The 14,175-nt window shown below is 40.2% G+C and overlaps 1 protein-coding gene across 8 annotated transcripts in view; it reads left to right on the plus strand.

Moving 5' to 3' along the window:
* Positions 1-14,175, plus strand: part of prom1b (prominin 1 b) — a 34,485-nt gene that overhangs the window by 14,501 nt on the left and 5,809 nt on the right. For 5 of the 8 annotated variants that reach the window (XR_001342335.3, XR_001342336.3, XR_013098930.1 and 2 more), the window contains exons 2-23: positions 4,461-4,522; positions 5,316-5,342; positions 5,439-5,644; positions 7,923-8,043; positions 8,140-8,203; positions 8,303-8,392; positions 8,730-8,753; positions 8,980-9,197; positions 9,290-9,364; positions 9,464-9,527; positions 9,747-9,755; positions 9,871-10,030; positions 10,268-10,420; positions 10,798-10,921; positions 11,041-11,144; positions 11,277-11,361; positions 11,454-11,600; positions 11,958-12,029; positions 12,661-12,753; positions 13,441-13,458; positions 13,651-13,704; positions 13,818-13,898. Coding sequence is in view for 2 of the 8 variants with exons in the window: in XM_076884801.1 (XP_076740916.1) it covers positions 4,461-4,522; positions 5,316-5,342; positions 5,439-5,644; positions 7,923-8,043; positions 8,140-8,203; positions 8,303-8,392; positions 8,730-8,753; positions 8,980-9,197; positions 9,290-9,364; positions 9,464-9,527; positions 9,747-9,755; positions 9,871-10,030; positions 10,268-10,420; positions 10,798-10,921; positions 11,041-11,144; positions 11,277-11,361; positions 11,454-11,600; positions 11,958-12,029; positions 12,661-12,753; positions 13,441-13,458; positions 13,651-13,704; positions 13,818-13,898 (2,051 nt within the window). In the remaining 6 variants the exon portion in view is untranslated. The remainder of the gene's footprint in view (positions 1-4,460; positions 4,523-5,315; positions 5,343-5,438; positions 5,645-7,922; positions 8,044-8,139; positions 8,204-8,302; positions 8,393-8,729; positions 8,754-8,979; positions 9,198-9,289; positions 9,365-9,463; positions 9,528-9,746; positions 9,756-9,870; positions 10,031-10,267; positions 10,421-10,797; positions 10,922-11,040; positions 11,145-11,276; positions 11,362-11,453; positions 11,601-11,957; positions 12,030-12,660; positions 12,754-13,440; positions 13,459-13,650; positions 13,705-13,817; positions 13,899-14,175) is intronic. The other 3 variants (XR_001342337.3, XR_001342338.3, XR_001342340.3) reach the window with 3 other exon arrangements.

The raw sequence follows: 14,175 nt of genomic DNA on the forward strand, positions 1-14,175 counted from the left end.
GAGGGCCCTCATAACGCTGCTTGCAGCTTTAATTCTATTTATATTTGCTCATTTAAAAAAAAAAAAAGAGTTGTTTTCCTCGGGGACTACTGAGGTTGTATGAGATCATGTTGGGCAGTGGTCTGTTCATCCTTTTAGGTATAAGTCTGATGCTTGTTTATCCCTTCTCTTCCTTTCATTTCCCGTAGGTAGCTCCTATACTGGGTCACTGAACTAAGCTGTGTAAGCTTAACTGCCCTCAGTGGCTAATGCTAACTAAGTAGCTGAGCAACAGCAGGTGGCACTGACCCTACTGTGAGGTGCTCATATGCTGCATCTGCAGAGTTAACCAGTAAAGATGTCTTCACACTTTGTGACAGGCCGGTCAGTGTTAGCAGCATTTTCACAGAGATTAGAGAAACAGAAATGCGAGTCCCCTCCCACCACGAGCAGAAACACAGTATTGGGTACTGAGAGGATTATCTGTGTGGTTACAAAAGAAAAGCACACATCACTGTTACTTTTGTTTGACTGAGCAGAAATGTTCAGGAAGTCTGAAAATGCAAGAAGAAAAAGACAGTTTGTTGCCAGTCAACAAAAATAAATGCATAAAAAATTAATTTAAACACAAAAAAACAAAATGTTCTGTTCAGTCATCTGGAAGATCTGTTCCTTTGTTTTGATAGTACGCAATACAAGATCTAGGATAAGGTAGCTAATTGATTTGTTGATTCATAATTAACTCTGTCAAAAATTTCTAGCACGAAATGTAAAACATTCTCTGATTTGGATGGATTTGCTGCTTTTTTGTGTGTGTGTGTAATTCTCCATGTAATTTAAAGAAACCACCTCAGACTCACAAAAGTAATTTTCTGACATGTGATCAATTAAATCTGCTATGAAAACAGACATTACTGCACACTTTCCACGGGAAAGAAAGAGAAATTAAATGTTTGGTAAGCTCGGTACAAACAGAAGATTAAAAATCATGTAGACACTGTGAAGTGCACTTTATCACCTCACCTGATGATCAGCAGGTGTGCAAGCAGAAGCTTGAACCAGAATCTGTGTGTGTGTGTGTGTGTGTGTGTGTGTGTGTGCGTGCACGCGCGTGCGTGTGTGTGTGCACGCGCGTGCGTGTGTGTGTGCACGCGCGTGCGTGTGTGTGTGAGGGACATCTATTTGCTAAACTGGTCTCCATCTGCTTGTTGTGTGCAGTGGCACATGACACGGTACTAATCTGAGAAGCTCTGCTGTGAGATAATATTAAGTTAAAAGACAGAAAAAAAGGGAAAAGGTTGGATATTTTTCTTTTTGGGAAAATAAACAACTTTGCCAACATTATGTTGACCTTATTATAGTTTTCTTTAAAAAATGCTTTTTGTTAACTAAAATAAAAACTTGATTTTTCTGGTAAAAATAGCAAACAGTGTTGTGCACTAACAACTAGGGGTGCAACGATACACAAAATTCACGGTTCGGTTCGGTTCGATACTTTGGTGTCACGGTTCGATATTTTTTCGATACAAAAAAATGTTCAAGCATTTTTAATTTGTCATTTATTAAAATTATAAATATATATTTTAACTCAAAAGTACAGTTTTTAAATTTAACCCTAACCCTTGTGCGCGTTTTTTATTTTGACAGCGAATGCGCACCTGCGGACCACTTATGTGCAGCCCTGGTTATTTAGCTCGTCATATTGCAGCCACAGAAATTCTTTTGTCCATGAAACCATAAAGCTGCACTTTCTTTTTGCCTTATAGTCTGATTTGTCATAACTTCTCCGTTTTGTGGTAAGCTTTTCTTTGGCTGTCACTTCTTCACCCTGACCTGTCTTATTTGGCTCAGCAGAACTGAAATGCTTTTACACACGCACTCACATAAGCTCAGCGATTCTCTGCGCGATCAACTTCTCACATGTTTAAGCTTGCTGCGGGAGATTTCACTTGTCATGTTTGCATAGTAAGCTAACGATTAATAAGACGATGTCAGAGGAATTGGTGCACAAATTATCATCACTCACAGATCAGTGCTGTCGCTCTCTATACACAGTTCGCACGATTGCAAAGTGAAAGCAAAAAAACAAGCGCAAATTCAAACGCGACTTCAATATGTCACATATTGACAGTGGCTCACTGATGCCAATGACATAATTACCCAGCTACATTTCTGAAAGAATGCAAAAGCATTGACATATATTTTTCCTACAATAGCCCGACGGGCAGGGAAGAGATAGAATTTTGGTAGCCCGACTGAAAAAATCGCTAGCTCCGGGACGTCGGGCTAGCGATATTGCAAGCCCTGTATCTGATTGAGGAATCACTCATCTTTGGAAAAGAGAGTTTATTACAGAGAAATGTCTCTTTCCAAAATAAAAGCTATACTATCCGCTTCTTCTGGGCTATATTCTCAGCAGCATAAGGAGAATCATGTGCTAACAGCTGTCTAAATAACTCGGCTAAAGTTAGTAGCATGCTTGCTTTTTTTTGTCTGCTTCCACTTGTCTTTGCACTAGGATGATGTCGGCGTAAATGTGCAGTCATATTCGTTGTGTTCCCACTAGTGCTTTCAGGTTAATCTCGTTGAAATGACCTTAACGCCACAACACGGCAAATCTCCGTTAACGAGCTACCGCCGATCGCTCCGTGCATGGGGCTAGACGGCCAACACGTTAACGAGCTAACTGCGCTAACACACTAGTTCACACCAATGTAATTGAGCATTGCAGGGCACATCCAACATACTGTTTTACTTTAGTCCATGACTCGCTTACCTTCAGGGTCATACGTCACATGAAAACCAAAATAATTCCAAACGCCAGATCTGAATGAGAGTGGGGGAGGTCCATGTTAAAAGGAGAGCTTAACTTCTGTCTCGCTAGCTTGCCCTGCGCTCTTCCTTCTGACTATGCTGTCTGTGTTGAGCCCTCAGTGGATCTGCGCTGGACAGTGCAGCCTAGGCGGAGTAGTCGAACACAGATTCACTGAGCGCTCAACACAGACAGCATCGTCAGAAGGAAAGTTGATAAAATAAATTACAAATGTTGTATTGTTCGATACATATGCGTACCGAACCGAAAGCACTGTATCGAACGGTTCAATATCGATACGAATATCGTTGCACCCCTACTAACAACAAAGTAAAAGTAGTGGAAATGCTCTCACTTTTAGTTTCAGCCCACCCGGCACAAGGACTGATTTTTAGTCCGATTGTTTTTAATCACTTAATGAGTCTTCACCCAAATTATGCTCAAGATCATATTTTTGTTGTTTCCTAGGAGCTTTTCACCATTTTCACAAGAACCACTCCTCCTCCTAGAGTACTGGTCAGATTTTAGTGAAACAAGATATGACTGTTTACAGGACTCCTTCACTTCTCAGTAGATTTTAATTCTCATTAGTTTGTGCAATACTTGAAAAACATAACTTTCCTTCTGTACTTCACATTAGGGTTGCCTGGGAGTTGTACTGGATCATGAGCTACTATGTGATTGAAATGTATCAGCACATGCCGAACAAGGCCCAGATGCAAATGTCTACCGAGATTTGAGATCTCTAGACGACTGAGAGTCAGCTGCTTTCATAAAGTGTTGTTTTGTTTTCTGTTGTACTCTGTATGTCTAATAGGTTGCCCATGACAATCACCTGTCATATTAGAATAATTAAAGACTAAACCCTACACTGAAAAGAATACAAACTAAACCCACTCCGGAGACTGTCTGGAAACAAAAACTTTAAACAGAAATAAAAACTAATAAGAAAAATGCAAAACTTTAATAAAGCCGTTTGAGTGTTTGAGTTAAATAATGTGTGTAAACGACATTTGTATCTTTTTGAAGTGAGACCCGAAAAAAGAAATTGTGAACTACTGATTTAATGTGAGAAATCTGGCAAACAAACGCTGTGAAGTCATTTAATTGTACAACTTCAAATAACCTCTGCTGAGTTGTCAAATACAGTATTTTGATGTGAGTGTGTTGGAACGCTTGGATGTGATTGTATCTATACGTGGCACAGATATCCTGCTTTTAATGCTGTCAAATAGGCATACATGTAATATGTATGTGTGAGCTTGTGTCCATAGAAGCATATCGTAATCATCTTTTACATGCTGAGTAACACTGCTGTGAGTCACACTGCAGGTAGGCTTAGCGCTGGCTGACCTATATACAGTAAACACAGACAGCTGGACTGAACTGAAGTCACTGGTGACAAACTACACAATTCAAACAGCTCCCGTTAAAACACTGAAACACGGTCTCAGTGCCGTCCTCTCCTCGGAAATTAAAAAACGATCCCACGTAATCCGCGTTGTCTGCTTGTGAGCACATAAATGGATTCTTTTTTACCCTCTCCAACTTTGCTTGTCATCACGTACCTGCCTGTAAATCACTGAAACACAGCATCTACTCTGTGCGGCAGTTTTTCTGTATGTAAGCACTCGTCTGTATGTGTGTGTTCTTTTTTTTTTTTTTGCAGATCTCATTGTCAAAGTCATTCAGCAAAACATGGGTGGAATCAAAATAGAGGAATGGAGAAAGGTATGTTAAGTGTTAAAATTACTAGCAAATGGTAATGAACTGGTTCTTTTATAGTGCTTTTCTATTCTACTTGAATACTGAGAGCACTTTGTAAAACATGCCTCATTCTTACAAGCACTTGCTTTTTACACTGAAGTGCTTTATAACTTTCCCATGATGAATGGATCACGGTTCAGTATCTTGCCCAAGGATGCTGAGGTATGCAGACAAGAGCAGCCTGGGATCCAACCACCAACCTTCCAATTAACAGATGACCTTCTCTACCTCCCGAGCTGTAGCCACCCCAATTACCCTCCACAGAACCCCCACATGCTCTTCTGATACAGTAACATATTTTGAATGGACGTTAGACCATTGGGTTTCTAAATTGTGTACTTGCAGGTTTTTGCAATTGTATTGGGGGCACACTGCTCACAAATTACTAGTAGATGACACGTCACTGTGAAGTATAATTTAAATTTAATTTATTTAATTTAAATCTTTAAAAGAAGCACTATCTAATTTTATACTTACACAAAACAATTGAGCAGTGTATGAAAAAAACATGTTTTGTGTCTCACTTTAAAGTTTATTAGTTTTATGTGTTTGGATAATTTTAATGAAATTAAAATATCACTTCACAGCAGGAACCACAAAGTGACTGTGTCACATCATGAAAAACTTTATTCATTTAGAAATGAGGATTCTCCTTTTTTTAATCCCTCTGTTGTCACATTGACCTGGTTTGCATGTCTTCTTTTTGTTCATGCTTGTGTGATTTCTGCACACCTCCACATCTGGTTTGGTGCTCCAGCCAGAAAACGTCGTCTTGTTGCTGCAGGTAAACTCCTCTCAACACAGCTTTCACTGCATATCTCTGTCAAAAGTAAAGGGCAGAGAGCAGATTGATAACTGGGTGAATGCTCTCCTCCCGCAGTGGATCCAGTACGAGTCCGGATTTCTCATATGTGCAACCTTCGGCGTCGTGTTTGTGGTCCTTATCCCCGTCATAGCTATGTGCTTCTGCATGTGTCGATGCTGTGATAACTGTGGAGGGGAGATGCATCAGAGACAGAGGAAAAATGCAGACTGTCACAGAGGTTTCTATACCGCCTCGCTGGTTGCTACAACCATCTTCATCATGTGAGTCGTCATTCCTCTTCTTCACAGTTTTTATCATTATCAGTCTGCTATACTCCAAAATGAGGATGATTTTAATGACACTGGTTCTCCTCTACTTTGATTTCTGTATTGCGAAGTACCTGTAAGATTTCACCTTCTGCGGTGATTTGTTATTTTTGCATATTTGTCACACATCCACACTTCAGATCATCAAAGACATTTTGATGATTAAAAATGATCACAGTAACCAGAATAAACACAAAATGCAGATTTTAAATGATTCTTTCAATTTTTAAGGAAAAAGGCTATCCAAACCTACCTGGCCCTATGCAAAAAAATCATTGCCCCTTTTCTAAATCATGAATTAACTCCAATGAATCACATTGGAGTATAATTTCATTAGTCATTTCCAGCTATGATTATTGCCAGACCTGCTGAATCATGAAATCATTTAAACACTTGTTTAAAGCACCTGTTTTTGATACAACTGTGTAAACATTAGAAAATTTAAATTTTATTGTTGTAATTTTAATATGTTTGTCAGAAACAGGTCTCTTTTGTAAATGAGACATTGATTCTCAAGGGGAATACCTGCATAAATAGAGGTTAAATAGAAATAAACAGAATCTGCCTGACAAAGTGAAGTAGACTAAAAAATCTGAAAAAGCAACACATCATACCACAATCTAAAGAAACTCAAAAACAGCTGAAAAACAAAGTCATTGACATATGTCAGTCAATAAACAGATGGAAACTGCATCTACAAGCCTGATTGCTCATTACTGCTTTTGTTATCTGTTGAAGTTCAGGGTCTGGTTGCTGGGCTGAGGTCAGCATTCAGTCAGCTTTATAGCATCACTCTGGGTTCTTGGCTAGCTTAGCATTAGCATGCTGTCTGTGCAGGTGCTTGCAAGGAGCCGAAGTTGTGTTGGCAGCATAATGCGTTTTTTTTCTGACCTGGATGCAGTTTCCACTTTACCATCGTGCTCTTGTCCTTTTGTGTAGTAAAACTAAATGTAATGACTATATCCAGGCTGTAGACCGTACCACTATCTTCCATCTCCGGCACACAAACTGAAATTAGCTGATTGAACTGCTGCAGAAACCGGTAAATGGTATTGATAGGCAAACAGACTAACAATTCCAAAGAATTTGACTACTGGGAAACGGTTCTTGTACAGAACTGGTTCTCGATTCCCATCCCTGCCAGCAAGCTCACCTCTGAATGGCTCAAAAATCATATAAGAGGCCATTCATGCTTGAAAACCCTCAGATGTGACCAAATCAAAACAATTAAATAAAGAAGGGTGGGCCAAATTCCTCCACAGTGATGTGAAAGACCCATTGCCATTTATCACAAACACTTGATTGCAGCTCTTGCTGCCAAAGGTGCCACAACCAGTTATTAGGCTTAGGGGTCAAATTACATGGTGCCAGGTAGGTTTGGATAGCTTTCTTCACTGCATATGAACCCAAAACGTTACACAAGTTATCTGTTTTCTCAAATAGATTACAACCTACAAGCTAAAAGACTATCAGGTGTCATGCCAGACTATTCGTTAAAATTAGTTACGACTTAAAATATGAACAAAAATGCTCCTGAAAGCAGTCTGACCAAAAAGTTAACAACCCTTGTAATAATGAACAGATCTCAGCAGGTCAATGTTGGCGCCACATATTTACACGTATAATTTTTCACATATGTAAAAATGCTTTCCTTTATGTGGGGTAAAAAAAAATGTCCAATAACTTTATTTGCTCATATGCAGAGAGCATGCGGAGTACCTGCTGTGTGGAAGAGGCAAGCCCACTGAAATTTGATTTAAATGTGGAGGACAGTTATGTGTTACCGATATTACTTGGCTGACCATGAGAGGCCTCGCCATCTGAATGAGTCCTTTCACAGCACAAATGTGAATGCTCACATCCAAAGAACAATATAACCAGTTGGTTGCTTTTGTTGATTTGTTTTTTTACTGTTTCTACATTGTTTTTGTTTGTTACAGAAAGTCTAAAATATCACTACTGTAAAACTAATAAGGTGTTTTTGCAGTGAATCACAGTGAATTCTAACCACATAATCCTAATGCTTAGCTTCACTTTGCATGTTTAGCTTGTACACTCAGCCGTACAGTTTTTCTTACATCACTAACTGTGGAGGGCAGAGTTGAATCTTCAGTGAGCAAGAATTAAAACTCATAATGCAGGAGTCCCCATTATGTAGCTGTGCTGCTCTCTGCTGTTAAAGTGTGGTCACTGCACTGCTCTTCTCCTAATTGATCCTGCATGTGTTTTTCAGTGTGGGTGTTCTCATTGCTCTCGCCGCAAACCACAACATCAGCTCACAGGTCAAAAGCACTCGGCGGCTCATTAACACCAACATGAGAGACCTGAAGACGTTCGCTAACAACACGCCTGCAGTATGTCCTCACAATAACCCGTTTATTTTTGAAAAAACAAAAGCCAATAATATAATATAACTAATATCTATTAATACTGTGTGTCTCCTGCTGCAGCAAGTCGATTACCTGACAGCCCAGTACACCACAGCCAAGAACAAAGTCCTGTCAGACCTCGACAGTAAGCTCGACCCTGCATGTTTGCACACAGTGTTTGTCTGATATCTCTCACTTTACATAACTGTGCTGACCTTTCTGACCTTTCTGTGCTTCCTCACAGACATTGGCCCTTTGCTGGGGGGTAGGATCCACATTCAGCTGGAGAAATCAGTGATTCCTTCGCTGGACACCGCCCTGCGTATGGCAGGAGGTAACGTCTCTGTATAAACCTCCCGTTGAGATTACACAACTCGGACTCACAAACCAGTGTGCAAGTTCTTAAACAAAACTCAGTTGTTCTTTTTAAAAGATGTACTGTAATACACATAAAATTTTAAATTTTGTAGCAAATTTAAGTTTCTAATAAAATCAGGAGTTTTTTAAGTAGTTGCTACGGTTACAGCTAATGCCATTTAAATGCCACAACTTCTCTTGTGGGTTTAATACTAAAGACAGTCTTTAAGGAAAAGTACTCACCATTTAATTTTCATTTCTTTTTCTTTCTTTTTTCCCCTCTATGATTCTCTCACATTTTCTTTTGTCTAAAGCAAAAGTTGAGAGTGCCATCAAAGGTAAAGTGAGCTGAGTGGGACTCAGTGGTGCAGTGTTCGTAGCTGTGTCTGCAAAAGTGTTAGAAGCAGATGGTGATTCTGAACCTTTGTGTTAAATTGGAAACTGTTTTTTGTTATAGTTTTCCTCTGTGGGTTGTGCCTCTGTGGTCGGTGTAAAAAAGCCCAGCATGCTGTTGTCTCAAGAAAAAGTAGTTTCACTGTGTGTCATATTGCTTGTTGTTTGTAGCCATGCGGGAGACCAAAGAGGCCCTGGAGAACGTCAGCTCGTCCTTGGAGGTGCTGCAGGACGGGGTGGGGAAGCTTCAGGCCAGCCTGTCAGGAGAGCGCGCCTCTCTGTCCAACACCCTGTCCGACCCCGCCTGCACGAACGGAGCTGTGTCACATACCTGTAACACCATCCGCTCCACACTGTCCCAGCTGGGAATCAATGCTGACTTCTCCAAGGTGATAAGAAGCAATATGCCATCTAATACTGGAACATTTTAACCGTGAGAAATATCTCCAGGTTTACTCTGCTTCTTTTTCCTGTCTGTCAGATCCCAGATGTTAATCATGCCTTGGCCAATGTCAATACTGTCCTGAAAACAGATCTCAGCAACATTGTACAAAAGGTTAGTGGCCGTCTCTCACTCAGCATCATCATCTTGTCCATGCTAAAACTTTTTGTCTCACCTGTCATCTTTCTTTTCTCTTATTCTGTTCATCTACAGGGTTACGCATCCTTTAACGACACGCCAAGACTGGTTAAAGAGCAAACAAAAAACATTGTTGCAGGTACGTGTGTGTGTGTGTGTGTGTGTGTGTGTGTGTGTGTGTGTGTGTGTGTGTGTGTGTGTGTGTGTGTGTGTGTGTGTGTGTGTGTGTGTGTGTGTGTGTGTGTGTGTGTGTGTGTGAGCTAGAGCTCTGTTTTGTAAATGAGATAAGAGTGAGTATAAAGTGTTTCATGTTCTTCTTTCATCTCTGTCTGCATACTTGTGGATGATGAAACTGCAGCTCTGCCTCGTAAGTTTTTCTCTTCTGTGTCAGACACATTATCCCTTTTTCACTTCACCTTAAAACCCCCAGCCTTCCAGTTTATTTCTGTCTGACTTATTTATTGTTACAATTGTGTTTGTAGGAGTAAAGGGGATGCTGGATAAGATCGGTGCAGAGATCACCGGCTTCTCCAAGATGTTCCCCGTGGAAGCTTCTCTGGCAAATTTCACCATTTTCCTAAATGAAAGACACAAAGCTATTGAGTCCTATTACCCCCAAATCGATCAGATGGATTTTTACAGGTTTGTGTGTTTCTCTTTAAAAATCTATTAAGAAAATGTGAGGATGTTAAAACGTCATAGATAGAAACAAGGCTGTTAAGGTTCAGCTCTAGTTATAACACACGGTCCTTCTCACTGCTTTTAAAAAATAAATAAATAAAAAGAACCAAACTAGTTGAACAGCTTGTGAGAAATAATCTCACTCTAGGTTACAATGAATTAGGTTAAAGTGGGTAAACCTCTCTGTCTAACCTTCAGGTGGATCGCCTGCGTGGCGGTGCTCTGCATGGTCGTCTTGGTGATGGCCTTTAACATCCTCGGCCTGCTGTGTGGTAACTGTGGCTACGACAAGCAAGCTAGCCCGACCACCCGCGGCTGCCTGTCGAACACTGGGGGAAACCTGCTGATGGCGTAGGTTTCCATCACAACACTCACTCGCCTGAAGGCATCACTCAGGGATCTTTTTTTCAGGGTGGAGTTCAAACTGTAAAAGTGGCTGTGATCCATTTAGCTTACAGTCATATAACAAAGGAAGCATTATAAGCACTGAGTACAGGTTTACTTTACAAAAAATGAAGACTCACAATAGTGTTCTTCAAATAAGATTAAATTTAACAGTAAATGCATGAAATAATTATAGAAAGGTCTCAAGTTCAGAGAGTTTCTTCACATTAATACTGGTTTTATCAAAAGTGGACTCTTACGGGATTATCTCTTGTGATATATGGTGGGAAATAACAGCAAAAATATTATTTTTGTCTCTCAGAGTCTGTTTTTTACTCTTGCAGTGGTGTTGGCTTCTCGTTTATCTTTGCCTGGGTGCTGATGGTCATCGTTACCACCCTGTTTGTTGTCGGGGGCAATGTGGAAAAGCTGATATGTGAACCTCTGGCTAACAGACAACTGTTTAAGGTGTTAACTCTCTTTTGTCTTTTATTTTTATTCTGCTGGAGATTTTATTATTTTCACCTTTTATCTGAGCCGTAAAATGGCCAACACTGCTTTCTTAAACTGTGTGTGTGTGTCTGTAGATCATTGATACGCCGTTCCTGGTCCATCCTGAAAAGAGGAACTTCCTTCCTGGGATGCTTTTCCAGAATCCAAATATTGATTTAACTCTAGGCGGCATGTACAGGTAACATTTAAGTTATCACGAAAAAGTAATGAATCCATTTTTCTAGTTGTTTTTGTAAGAAACTCATTACCTGTAGTTAAGCAGAAAACATCACAGCACTGTGTTTGTGATGATCATGGTTTTGTCTCACAGGGAGTGCTATGACAACAACGGTCTGTATCACGCTCTGCAGCTGGAGACCATGTTCAACATTAACTCCTTCCTCAACAGAACAGTGGTAAGAGCTATGTTACTGTATGTCACCATTACAGGTGCATTGATGGCAGAAGGTGAATGGTAGTTTGACTCTACACATGTGTTTCACAACAGTACAACAGGGACCTGGCCAAAGTGTTTGATAGTGTGCAGGTGGACCTGCAGGGCATCACGCTGCTGGAGCAGGCTGGCAGAGACAACCTCATCAACTTTGCCAACTCTGGAATTGGACAGATTGACTTTCAGGTTTATCTCACTGAGGTGAGCTGTGTGCATCTGTGGTTGTGTTTATGTTGAATGGCACGATGCACACCGTTTACTTCCTTTATATCCTGTGCACAAAAAGCCCTTCACTCCGCTTACATGCGCATACACTCAGTAAAAATTATTTCCATTATTCTGCTAATTTTATTTTTCTTGTTTAATGTAAAATATTTTGAATGCAATCATAACATCTTCCAGTTTTGTTAATATGCATAAATAAAATGCATTTAATTTGAAACAGTGATTATGCAACTTTAAAAGCTATCCCTAATAAAAATACCCCCACCCCCAAACAAACCTTAACTAAAACCTTTTATACTAACCATCTTTCATGTGTAAATTCCTGGTTTTTAGGTAAATAAAGGAGTCACTCTAATAGATCTGCTGTCCTTCTGTAGCGACCTGGAGGGTCAGGCTGACCAGCTGGTGAGTCATTAATGTCTGCACATGTGTTGTAGATCAGCATCAACATATTGTATGCATGCACGGTTACAGCCTTTTGTAGAGCAGTGGCAGTCAGAGGTCCCACTATTGCTCTCTTGTGGATGCAAAACGGGTGAAAAACTATTAGCCACGATGTCACAGTTGGTTAAAATTATGAACACTTGAGCTGCTGAATTAGTCAGGTTCTCACCACAGACCTAAAGTGAATCTTCACATCTGTCTAAATGATCTGATTAAAAGTGGATTTTTTAATTTCATCTTCATGAAGGATGGCACATCTCTGGCAGTACTTGACTTAATACTTGACAGCAGGAATGTCATATATATGTGTTAGACCGGCAATTCTAAACATATAGTCAGACACCCATGTTGAAGGAACTTAGGGTTCATGTTCACGTTGCACACATTTATGCCACGTGTTCGGGTTCTGGAGCTTGTTACACAGGGAGATGTTTGCATGTGCCCTTGTAGTGAAACTTATAATAAAACAATGACAAAATATTTGTTTTTAGTTACGTTAAAGACTCAAAATCTATTCTACATTTTCATGGGAACCTAAACAATATACATCTGTAATAACATATTGTATCCTTAAAACTGTGTTTGTTTACAGCCACGTGGTGCTCTGGAGAACGCACTGAGAGGCCATGCCAGCAGCATTAGATTCATTCACCGAGAACAGGTGGTGCCACTGGAGCAAGCAATGGTAATCAACTAACCACAGCACAAATACAAACAGCACTATTAACAGTTCAACACTTATTTCTCATAGCTTATTTTATATATTCAGCTACCAAGACGATGAAGATCACCTGTTTATTTTTCTTTAGCAGTGTCCTAGATGAACAGAGGATTTTGAATTGAGGCTTTTTTATTTCAGGCATCACAACAAAAAACGTAAATTTTTTACCCATTTTTGGGTAAAATGAAAATCATTTTGACCCCATTAATGAAACAAACTGTCAGTGGTTGAGCCAAATGCTGTTTCTGTTACTAAAACAGATACCTACAGGGTTGAGGAGGTGAGGATAATAGTATTTGAGTTAGTATGAAGCAGTGACTCTCATGTAAAAAACAACAGCACGTATTTCAGCAGCGTCTCACCCCACATAGAAGGAGAACCTGTGAGTTGGCCTAGCACAGGAAAGCTGGTGGCAAGTGGCCCAGGGAGGATTTGCACATCTGCACATACTGAATGAGGCAAACATGTAGCATTACACCTAAGCTTTTTTCTTTTTTTTTTACCATTATTTAATAGGGAAATAGTGGTAATTACGTAATCTTAATGAACAGAGAATGTCTTCAGGGACAAAACACATCTACATGGTCTGTTTTTTGCTCTGTTCCTCAGTGTTCCTTCTTTTTGTTCTTTTCTTTCATAATGTGGTGACAGAAATATGTCAGAGCACGGGTAAGCTGCTGTCGATGTGCAGCACTGTGACAGTGATTTATTTTCTTTTTTTGTGTGTGTTGTCTTAGCAACGTCCTTCATGTTGTGACAGCGGTGGCGTGATGTGATGGATGTGTATCTGTAAATAAGGAGGGAGTTGTGCGTGTGTCTGTTTCACCGTGTGACTGCTTGTGCTTTAATCTTCTCACACAGAGTACGCTGCACCAGAGTGTCAAACAGCTACAGAAGACATCCAACGACCTGCCAGTAAATATGAAAACTATTGTTATAGACCACAGATAGCAGTGTAAACAATTATTTCCTTAGCAACCTATCCACGTTTCGTGAACTAATTTCTTTTGCTTTTATTTCTCTCTGAGGTCAAAGTAACAAATGTCCTGAGTGCCATTGATGCAGCAGAGTACCTCATCGCTCATAATGCCTCCCACGTGGTGAAGCAGGTACATCGATCAAGGCTTCAACATAACATGGTGACATGGAGCATCAAAAGATAAATGTTGAACACACAGCAAAAAGCTCTTTAATCATGCCACAACAGGCTGCAAACTTCCCATGATGCACTGGGCATTTGTGCTCCACTCCTGTCTTCTCTCAGGGGTTTTTACACCAACACTCACATCATTAAATTGTCCCAAAGTGTGCGTTTTGTCTTTGTGTCCTTATGGTCTCCTTTTTCTCTCTTTTCTTTCCCCTCATCCCCCTCTCTGATTCTGCTGG

The sequence above is a fragment of the Maylandia zebra genome, linkage group LG6 (genome assembly GCF_041146795.1).
Source record: "Maylandia zebra isolate NMK-2024a linkage group LG6, Mzebra_GT3a, whole genome shotgun sequence".
Lineage (NCBI taxonomy): Eukaryota > Metazoa > Chordata > Actinopteri > Cichliformes > Cichlidae > Maylandia > Maylandia zebra.